The 11,514-nt window shown below is 37.9% G+C and overlaps 2 protein-coding genes across 2 annotated transcripts; one reads left to right on the top strand and one right to left on the bottom strand.

The window, feature by feature from the left end:
- The first annotated feature begins 999 nt into the window (after nt 1–999).
- On the top strand, nt 1,000–7,273 carry LOC114240461 (gustatory receptor for sugar taste 43a). The gene is made up of 9 exons (XM_089733776.1): nt 1,000–1,176; nt 1,613–1,806; nt 2,337–2,484; nt 3,313–3,468; nt 4,215–4,337; nt 5,347–5,529; nt 5,816–5,940; nt 6,383–6,544; nt 7,109–7,273. The coding sequence occupies exons 1-9, from the start codon at nt 1,008–1,010 to the stop codon at nt 7,172–7,174; spliced, it is 1,326 nt and encodes a 441-aa protein (XP_089589902.1). The 5' UTR covers nt 1,000–1,007; the 3' UTR covers nt 7,175–7,273.
- On the bottom strand, nt 7,177–8,260 carry LOC114240462 (uncharacterized). The gene is made up of 2 exons (XM_028171010.2): nt 8,197–8,260; nt 7,177–7,820 (listed from the first exon to the last, which is right to left on the bottom strand). The coding sequence occupies exons 1-2, from the start codon at nt 8,258–8,260 to the stop codon at nt 7,177–7,179; spliced, it is 708 nt and encodes a 235-aa protein (XP_028026811.2).
- Between the last annotated feature and the right edge of the window lie 3,254 nt (nt 8,261–11,514).

The following is an 11,514-nucleotide window of genomic DNA, read 5'->3' as shown; positions in this document are numbered from 1 at the left end:
TATTGTGGTAAATGACGTGATCCAAGCTAAATCTATTGTAATAATTACGAGTGTGGCCAAAGTCAAGTGGCAGTTTATGGATAAGAGAGTGATATATACTACCTCGACCAAGAGGCCGTTTCCAGAGATATTTTTTGCCCCCTACCATCCGGCTTTGGAATGAGCTCCCTTCCAATCCCTACAATCCCGCTTTTGCAGGTTAGGCGTCGGGGCTCCGTGGTTCGTGAGGAACGTTGACCTACACGACGACCTGGGCCTCGAATCAGTCCAGAAATACATGAAGTCAGCGTCGGAACGGTACTTCAATAAGGGTATGCGTCACGATAATCGCCTCATCGTTGCCGCCGCTGACTACTCCCTGAATCCTGATCATGCAGGAGCCAGTCACTGTCGACGCTCTAGACACGTCCTTACGGATCCATCAGATCCAATAACCTTTGCATTAGACGCCTTCAGCTCTAACACTAGGAGCAGGATTAGGGACCCTGGTAACCGTACTCGTCGAACTCGACAAAGAGGTCGACGTGCAACCTAACCCATGCATCAGCCCGCTGAGTTTCTCGCCGGATCTTCTCACTGGGTTGCGATTCCGATCCGGTACTAGATTCATTCGCGAAGCAATTGCTCTTGAGTTGTTCGGTCTCCTTCGGAGGAGCTCGGGCAGTTGTTAGCAAATCCCAGCCCTCCTGGCTGAGCCTTTGCTCGCCCACATGTCCTGGTGAAACTGGAAAGGCCTCCGGGCCACCTGTAATCTTTCAATAAAAAAAAAAAAGGATTGAGCTCCCCTCCACGTTGTTTCCCGAGCGCTATGACATGTCCTTCTTCAAACGAGGCTTGTGGAGATTACTTAACGGCGTTAACGGTAGGCAACGGCTTGGCTCTGCCTCTGGCATTGCTGAAGTCCATGGGCGACGGTAACCACTCACCATCAAGTGGGCCGTATGCTCCTCGTCAGCCCACTAGGGCAATAACGAATAAAATAAATTTAATATATTTTTATTAGGTTAATGAAACCCCGTCTACAGTGCATGGTCCCGCCATCTTTGGGCCTTGCGCTGCGTGTTTCCAGACTGGCCGGGATCGCACCCTTGAAATTCGTCGCTAAACAGAGTAACATTATGATACGTCTGTCCACCAGCTTATGTGTATACAGCTATTTACTTGTTACCGCTCTGAGTAAGTATGCTTTTACAATAAACTTATTATTGTAAGTTGGATTAAAAATGAGAACACTATACAGCGCCATCTGTATTTATTTTTCTGTACTAAGCACGTTCAGTGGTGAAATTTCGAAATATAAAACATCAGTTGTTGTGTTCGACCGTATAATCAAATAGAAAGCCTTGAATAAAATAATAATAAACTTAGGTTTGAGAGGAAAAATTGGATCGCAAAGTTTCAAAGTTGCCTCATAGATGGTGCTTAAATGAAAAGTATCAGGACTTTTAAAATATAACTACTGCTTGATTTTCAAAATCACATATCATTTATTATTTTTTTTTTTTTAAATGTCTTTTTTGTGTATTAGCTACATAAATGGATATCGGCTGTATTTCTAGTGTATGTACGTAGGGGTTTTTTAATGTAAATAAAACATTACTCTATTTTCCAGACGTATGTACCCTCATAGCTGTTATGATTGACTTTTCCGTGCCCGTAAAACTATCGATTCGGATGCAAACAGAAACCAAGAGGTTTGTGTGGATAGCAGACGTCGTTATTGTGGGTATGCTTAGCGGCGTTGGGGTGTACACGGCGCCCATACAGATGAGGAGACTGATCGCTTACCTTCACAGAATACATAAGGTTATATACGGAAAAACTATATACTTCTTTATTTATTCAATTATGAACTCAACAATTACACTGGGGATAAGCAGAAAAATTATTGAAGTGAAACTTCTTTAGGCGCGTTGCGTGTAAAATTTAACTAGCGACAGATTCGTTACGGCAAGAGAGATAAGATACAATTTAGGAAAAGTGAGAGTGGGAAAATAGACAGAGCGTCTCGCGAACCAATCGGCCGTGGAGAGAGGGAAAGGATAAAGCGAGCTAGGTTGTTTCTCTTATACACAGCATTTCCTATTACAAGAACAATCTGATTTAAAGATGAAAAATGAAGAAAACCACAATACTACACCCCGCAAAAGAAGTTTCACTTCTTTAACGTGCACCGACAACATAGTGATACATTTATTAATATTAACCTAGTATTTTTTGTTAAGCTATGAACACAAATAATAATAAAATAAAATAAAAAAACCAAGTTGCAGGCTGACCATTTTTTCAATTGTTTCTTTCATACTAATAATATAATATATATTTTTTACTTTCAGATAAATTCTGATTTAGAAACATACAGCTCATCACTTACGGACAAGATGCTGCATAGACTGACTATTGGAATGTTATTAATTACCTCTGTAATTTTAGTGACCGATTTCACGTTCGTCATGTACCTTGCTGACTTAAACCATAGGCAACGTAAGAATGAGAAACTTTAATGAGTCAAGCCTTTTGCTAGATTATTTTTTTTAAGTCACAATTGGCTTTTGGCTAGGCTATTGTACTTTTGTCGAGTTTGTATCTTAAATATGTTGAATTATTCAATACATACGAATACACGTTCTGTTATATGAAACATGGAGCAGAATTAGGTGAAGGCTATTTATTTAAAATCATTGGGATGAAACTAGACGAGAGAGAATGTAATGTTATCGTAGTAAAATGGTGGGACTTTACTATAACTTCAGCGGGCTATTTGGAACAGCCCAAGACGCCACGTCCAGCGAATTATTTCACTTCTCCTAGACTCGTACTAATTCCCGCTAAGAGATCTAAGAGATCACTATTATACAATTTAAAACTGACGAAGCATGTTGCGGATAATAACATGTACTTTTAGGTTAGGAATGTTGTGTTCTTTTTTTATAATAAATTTATTTTTTTAGTTCTGTAGCGGGCTTAGCTTCGACAGTCTGTGTCGAGTCGTCGCACAATAAACAGGTTGCAAACTGTCTTGCCTTATTAATAATTATCACCACATAATACCACACACGCTCTATATAAGCACAGACTCCACATTGGTGACCCCGACGTGATTTGCTGACGACGTGACTGAGGCGTGATTATAGTGGTGATAATTATTAATAAGGCAAGACAGTTTGCAACCTGTTTATTGTGCGACGACTCGACACAGACTGTCGAAGCTAAGCCCGCTACAGTTCCATTTAAAACTTGAAGAAATAGTGAATTTCTAAGCACATACTCAAGAAAAAACCCCTTTTTTTAATTCTTATATTCATTCCGCAGTGCTAATTGCCATAATGTACTGGTGCTACTACTGCAGCTACTTCATAGCGCATCTCTTGGAGATGCAATTCGTACTGATCGCGGCACTGGCACTCTCTTCCTTGAAGCTGGTCAACAACGGACTGAGGACACTACTACACCAAAGCGGGATCGAGTGTTAGTTCTTACGCTTTCTGTTTTCCTGGTAGTTTTTCCGCTAATGGTAACTTTTTTAATTGGGCTCACGATTTTTTTTACTTCTTACGGCTATCTCTATCTAAAACAGGTATGAATTTTAAAATAATCTGTGTGCTTAGTGCAAGTTTTTTAACGTTCTCGATCGAGTAAAAGTTAACTCAAATTTGTATGCAGCAGGAACAGCGCCCTTATCAGCTAACATAGGCGAATGTTTCAACTCCATACAAATTTGAGTTAATTTTTACGCTGTTTAGAACATTAAAAACTCTCAATAAGCACAATGAACAACAGTATAGTCGATACCGACACTACTTCTTTATTCGCTTACTTAAAACCTTTTTAGTACTGAAATTAAATATTTTCACATATTTAGCAGGAATTGCTAAAGGATTTTTGAAAAAGAGTACCTAACTTATAAAAACTTTAATTAAAAAAATTATTAAAATCAGTGCTGAAATCCCAGTAAAATAATTTTAAACGGTTGTTCATAAATGTTGACTTATTAAAAAGTTTTACATGCGCGCGCCAAGACACGTCCGTACAGGTCGATACCTAAAACCTATAATCAAACTGCATTAAAAGAATGTTGATCTATCGACGGTTCGCTCTCAAAGAGACAATATACACAACATTTGTTCAGTCTAGTATTATTTTAAACGTAATTACAGACAACCCCTAATTTTGATGTTATATTTAATGTAATGCAATGTACAGTGTTATTTCAGCTTTAACAGAAATTCCGAACTCTAATGAACAGCACGCGGCGAATGCGGTTCTTCCACAACCACCAAAAAAATCTGTCAACAATTTTATTGACACACTCGCTTTCGTCGTGACAAAACGTTCAGGTAAAAAGCTCATTAAAAATTCGCAAATAATTATAAATAATGCATTAATAACATTACAGCAAATTATTTTGGACTTATTTTGTTAACATCTAGTAGTAAATTAATCTTAATATTATTAGTAATATTATTTCTTATTTAGCTTGTCCACTCGGAAAACCGAGACGAAACAAATATTAGATGTTTTTTATTGCCTAGATGGGTAGACGAGCTCACGGCCCAACTGGCGTTAAGTGGTCCACTGGAGCCCATATACATTTACAACGTAAATGCGCCACCCACCTTGAGATATAAGTGTTAAGGTCTCAAATATAGTTACAACGGCTACCCCACCCTTCAAACCATAAGACATTAAGACTTTTTGGAAATGTTTAATGCTTAAAAGCGCAAGGAGTGCATCTAGACCGGTGTTTCCCAACGTGAGGCCCACGCCCCATAAGGGGGCAATTTGATCATTAGGGGAGCAATCGCACTAAATTAATAAAGAAAATCTGCATTAAAATTATTTTGAATTTAAATTTCAATTTTTTATTATATGTTTGAAATATTACTTACTCTGTTTTGATAATAATTTCACAGTGATTTCTTCATAAAACCTATCATTTATGTTTCTTATGTGAGCAAATCAATTTTTTAATGTTAACAATTATGTATGGGGGACATAAAAATTTTAGAAATGTTACAGTGGGGCATGGCACAAAAAAGGTTGGGAAACACAGATTATAAAATAATTAATCATAACTTAAGAAAGCGCGATGGTTCACTGACAATAGCTCGTCCAAAGATACAGATGAAAATTCAAATCAAGTGTCAATTCTCAAGGGAATCTGGCATATGCCTACTAAACTCTCTAAGAAAATATAACCGATTCACTTGAAATTTCGGCCTCATATCTCAAGACGGGTGGCGTTCATCCACCTTGTAATTTTTATGATCTCTGCTAAACATCAGGTAAGCAAAGAGGTCGTCTACCGATTTAGTCCAAAATTCAGTTGATTCCTCTTCTTTTCAGTACGTTTTCCCACTGCCGGATGGACGGATCAGAGAACCATACGGCGTCTCGCTCTTTCATACGGCTCAATCTGCGAGGTGGTGAGACAGATCGACAACAATAACGGAATCATAGTATTATTGTTACTGGCCTCGTTCTTACTGCATTTGGTCGTGACTCCGTACTACCTCATAATTTCTTTCGGTGTGTTCTTCAAGTTTATGACAGCCGGTACTTTTTTGGAGCGTTGAAAATTCTTTTTCAAATAAATAAATTAAAAACTAATTGACGGCTTTGACATAAGATATATTTATTTATTAAATAATTATAAATTTTGGGCCAAGGATCAAAAATACACGTAGAAGCTTTATATTTCGTTTTTAAGCTTAAGTATCCTTAAATCGTTTTTAAGTCGACTTTATTATCAACATCGTCACTACACAAGGCGCTTGAGCTCACACCGATATTGGATTTGTTTTTATTCTTACAGTAACTGAATCTCCGCACACGGGCTTCGAAAAAGTTTTAAATCCCATTTTGCAAACGGTGTGGTGTTTATACCACACGTTTGGTCTCGTCATGATTATTGAGCCGTGTCACAGAACGCATGAAGAGGTAATACTTTCGTCATCTCGAAATAATACTATTAAATTATAGATTATCTTATTATTATTGACATTCCTGGCCGATCTATAGATCGATAATAAAATATAGATAAAGTCGATAATAAAAGACCCAGACTGGTATACCAGACCTCACAGGGTCACAAGCTAGATCAATCTGAAATACCGGGGCATTCGTATCGAGTGATACAGGCTTTTTGATGCTCAAATGAATCCTACAGCTAGTATTGTTGTTTACAAAGAACCCGTATCTAATTCATGTTTGTAAATAGATCCGAATAATGAACTGAACACCAATCATTTTGCGTATTTCTGGCCAGAAGCGGAACCGACGCCGACCAATATAATGTACCGTGTTTAATGTAAGAGTGAACTGAAATGGGTTTGAGAGATATTTATTTAAAAAAAAAATGTTGGTTGTCTTTTAAATCTAGATGGAAATAACTCGCGAGCTGGTCAGTCGGGTGATGTGCAGCGCAGACCCTCGCGACCCTATCTCCATAGAGCTGGAGATGTTCTTTCGGCAGTTGGTCCTGAATAAGGCCTCATATGCTCCACTGAAGGTCTGCACGCTCACAAGATCCCTAGTGGCAACGGTAATTTAACTTTTTATTTTTTTATTGCTTAGATGGGTGGACGAGCTCACAGCTCACCTGATGTTAAGTGGTTACTGGAGCCCATAGACATCTACAACGTAAATGCGTCACCCACCTTGAGATATAAGTTCTAAGGTCTCAGTATAGTTACAACGGCTGCCCCGTCCTTCGAACCGAAATGCATTAATGCTTCACGACAGAAATAGGCGGGGTGGTGGTACCTACCCGCGCGGACCCACTAGAGGTCCTACCACCAGTAGCTACTTTAATCTCATTGCATTCACGATTCATTTTATTATTAAGCTCACTTAATGAACTCATGCAAATCATATCTTGACCTCATGTACATATCTAAGTAACGGAATTTTACGTAATTTTAACCAACACTTAAAAGTTCAATTATTTGAATATTATCATGACAATACAACAATTTGTATACATTGATTTAAACTTTTAAGTACTTTAACTAATCATTTATTCACGCATGTACATAAAAACAGATACTATTTTATTACATAAAAAGACTATTAATAATATTAATGATATTCGTTTTTATTGTTTTAGATCCTGGGCAGCATCACAACATACCTAATAGTGATAGTTCAGCTGGAAATTAAAAATATGCAATAAAATTACTCCTGTTGTTTATCATCTTTTGAATTATGTTCTTCGAGCATCTGCTCGACTGATAGCATTTGTTGTTCCACTTCTTCAGGAGATAAGTAATGCAAATTAACCCTAAACATATTAATGTTATCGTTAAAAAAATCCTTGACTTGCGTATTGAGTTGTACAGACGTGTCGGTGACAGGGGTTAAGTTATCTCTCTTGCCAACGGTATTTAATTTTGCGCCATCAATATGTTTGTCTTCATTATGGCCATCCAAATGCTTGATACTGTTTCCGTATTCGTGTCTGACAATGTCTGGTTCTCTTTCTTTAGCTAAATCATTAAGCTTTTGCCTTTTTCCATTAAAACTCCTGACAAGCTTCTTGGTTTTTCTGTTATTTGTATTCACATACACTGTATCTCTTTTTAATTCGTTGGTTTTAGGGATAATGTTTTGTTTTTTTAAACTTGAATCATTTTCATGATTTAGAGATTCTCGCACGTCCCTTTTGAGGTTTTGTTTATTCTTCACAAAAACTGTCACATCGTTTCTCTCGAGTATCTCTGGTCTTGTTTCTAGCATTTCAAGTAGGTATTCGAAGAGTGCCGGAATGTTTTTAAATATTTGTATGTATTCGATCTTTGAGTGCGTTTCGTCTTCTGTTGCTGAATATTAAACATAAGTTTAAACTTTTGGATCCAACCATACATTTCTGGATATCGTTATATCCAAATACACATAAATATTTGATCTTCCTAGATATAAACGTATATAGTTATGATATAAGTAATTATGTGTTAAAAATATTTGGATCTGAGCTGATTTAACTAAATATATATTATTATGCTTATATCTAGGTAGATCAAATATTTGGATATGGACAAGTTTTTTTATTGGGTAGATGGAACCATATTTATATGTTCAAAATGCAATTTCTACACTACTCTTCTTTCTTTATCAGTCGATGTCTGTGTATCTTAAGTGAGTAATAGGCATAGGGTATATAAAATAGTTTTTAATATTTAGTACAAATTATTTTACCTGCATAGCAACTACCAAATATATAGACAGACAGAGGCAAAATGATTCGTGTATCCACAATCATCTTCGACTAAGTCGCTCGCCAGTATGAAAGGTTGTGGCTGTGTAAGGATATCTTCAGTTGTTGATAAGATACAAGCTAATTACCAGTTAAATTCCAAAAAACAAAAGGGGGCAAATTCTTATCTTAATCAGACAATGTTTATGCTTATGAATCCATTTTAAAAACCGTTGAAGTGCCTTTTAGCCACGCAGAGTTATGGGTTCCGTTAAAATTACAATTCAAAGTTAATTACCAATTTCAGTTGCTTTTTTGTTTTTTATATATATAAATATATAGGCATGCACGTTCTCTTTGTGATAAAAGTGACAGAAACATTTAGGGTTTCAATGTTGGTCCCTAACACTATAATACTTATTATACTAAAATTGTAACACAGGTGAGCCTTCTATACTCGTAACAAGGTATTTTTTACAACACGGTTCGACTCTTAACACGAAGAGAAGAAAATCTCCAAAACCCTCTTAAAACACGGTACTTCTACAACGCGATAACGAGATTTTTGTTTAAAATTATTTAAATGATTACATTTTGCACTATGAACAAACAATAAATGGGAATAACCGAAATTGTACCGCTTATTTTTTATGTATAATAGGTAAAAAATACATACAGGCATTTACTGGTGGTAGGACCTCTTGTGAGTTCGCACAGGTAGGTAAGACCACCACGCTGCCTATTTCTGCCGTGAAGCAGTAATGCGTTTCGGTTTGAAGGGTGGGGCAGCCGTTGTAGCTATACTGAGACCTTAGAACTTATATCTCAAGGTGGGTGACGCATTTACGTTGTAGTCGTCTATGGGTTCCGGTAACCACTTAACACCAGGTGGGCTGTGAGATCGTTCACCCAGCTAAGCGATAAATAAAAAACTACTCGCTATCTTTATAACTATGATTTACATTCATCCACAAATATCAATAACTTCCGGGCTAATTATGTTAATTTGACCGCCGCCATGTATACAATACATTACGCCAGTATAGTTCAATCCATAAAATTGACTTGTAAACGATTCTATTCAATGTTCGGTGGCAATTCGTAATGAGATGACAGGATTGTGGTTTCGAAGCGATTATCGATGGTTACAACTAAGTGCTGAACTTGAAAACTAATAATATATTCGAAATGAATGCAAGTCGGTCTGTTTGTTTTATTTTAAATTATCAATATCCTAATTCAAATTTCGACAGTCGACCGCTTTTTTTTTCTACCTATGCTGATAGCCTTGAGAGGCTATTTCAGTTTCGCCTTAACGTGTGTAGGTGAGCTCACGGGGCTCAAACCGGAGGGTTGCTAACCCTGATCCTAGCAAGAGCAGTGCTTCGCAGAATCTACCACCGGATCGGAAACGCGACCCACTGAGAAGATCACAGTGCGTTTCCAGAGGTCTTTTTTGCCACGTACCATCCGGCTATAGAATGAGCTCCCCTCCACGGTGTTTCCCGAGCGCTATGACATGTCCTTCTTCAAACGAGGCTTGTGGAGAGTATTAAGCGGTAGGCAACGGCTTGGCTCTGCTCCTGGCATTGCTGAAGTCCATGGACGACGGTAACCACTTACCATCAGGTGGGCCGTACGCTCGTCTGCCTACAAAGGCAATAAAAAAATAAAAAAATGTTTGCCCGATGTGGTTAATCGAACCCACGACCCTCGACGTAACGGTCAGGAGCGCTAAGTACCGCACCACCGAGTCAGATATAAAGGCATCTAATGCTAGCATTTCGACTCTGTAACCCCGACTGCTTATGCTGCTTTGTTGAATCTATCAACCAGCGCAATTTACTTTCTATATAGATAGAAGATGAAAAATACACAAGCAAACTCAGTTACAACAACTAGTTTTAATAAACGATGTTTCCGTTCAAATGTGGTTACGTGACTTGTGACTGCGAACAGGAATCAACAACAATTTACAACAAACTTAAATCACCTTACATATTAAAACTGACATAACTATCAAAATATATTAATAAAATATATAAGATATCACCTGAAATCTTATACGATGGAATATTTTAAGCCCGCACACAAACAATCATTCTAATATTTATGTATATACACTTGATTCTTATGACGAGGTTAGTAACCTATTTCTAGTAGCATATCATACATTGTTAAAGCTGGTGCTCACTCTGGTCTTTTCCATTTTTCTATACGGAGCGGAGACCTGGACCCTTAAAGCGGCTGATCGCAAACGCGTGGATGCTTTTGAGATGTGGTGCTGGAGAAGAATGCTCCGGACACCTTGGACAGCGAAGAGAAGCAATCTGTCTATCTTAGATCAACTGCAGATCAAGACTAGACTGTCCACACTCTGCCTTCGCCGCGCACTCGAGTACTTCGGTCATATTGCTCGGAAAACACCGGATAGCTTAGAAAGACTATTCGTGACAGGCAAGATCGAGGGAAAGAGACCGCGCGGGCGCAGTCCGACAAGGTGGTTCGACCAAATCCGCACCACACTAGAGATCCCATTCCACGACGCCCTTCATGCGGCCAATGATCGGAGGCGCTGGCGGGACATCACAAGGAGTAAAATCATGTCGAATTATAATGGTCACGACCCTCAGCAGTGAGGAAACAACGCGAGGAGGAGAATTATACATTGTCAATACAATAAATAACTTGGTTCCTTTTTATTTACCGTTGTTAGGTTATTTTTTTGTTATTACTAAAATAAAATTTATATATACTTTTTTTATAGCTTAGATGGGTGGACGAGCTCACAGCCCACCTGGTGTTAAGTGGTTACTGGAGCCCATGGACATCTACAACGTAAATGCGCCACCCACCTTGAGACATAAGTTCTAAGGTCTCAGTATAGTTACAACGGCTGCCCCACCCTTCAAACCGAAACGCATTACTGCTTCACGGCAGAAATAGGCGGGGTGGTGGTACCTACCCGCGCGGACTCACAAGAGGTCCTACCACCTTACAAAAATTATATATACCTTATAAAAAAATATATTCATTAAATTATATTTATTAAATTTTATAAAATTGGTAAGTAGTAATGAAGGCGATGTTATTATTATAGTTGATGACGTCATCCCCGACTTGCATATCAAAAACAGTACGTGATGTCATTGAAATCTTAGACTGATTGTAATCTAATTACATTGTTTTTCTTTTTTTAAATTAAGTTGGTGATTTAATTGAGATAGAACGTTGCACGTCTTCAACAGGCCATGGCCTAATAGCTGCAAAAGGTCCTGTTATTTCAATTGCTCATACCATTTTTTCAATTTTGTCCTTGT

This window comes from Bombyx mandarina, chromosome 16 (genome assembly GCF_030267445.1).
Source record: "Bombyx mandarina strain Sakado chromosome 16, ASM3026744v2".
Classification (NCBI taxonomy): Eukaryota; Metazoa; Arthropoda; class Insecta; order Lepidoptera; family Bombycidae; genus Bombyx; species Bombyx mandarina.
This window is presented reverse-complemented; position numbering and strand designations above follow the sequence as displayed.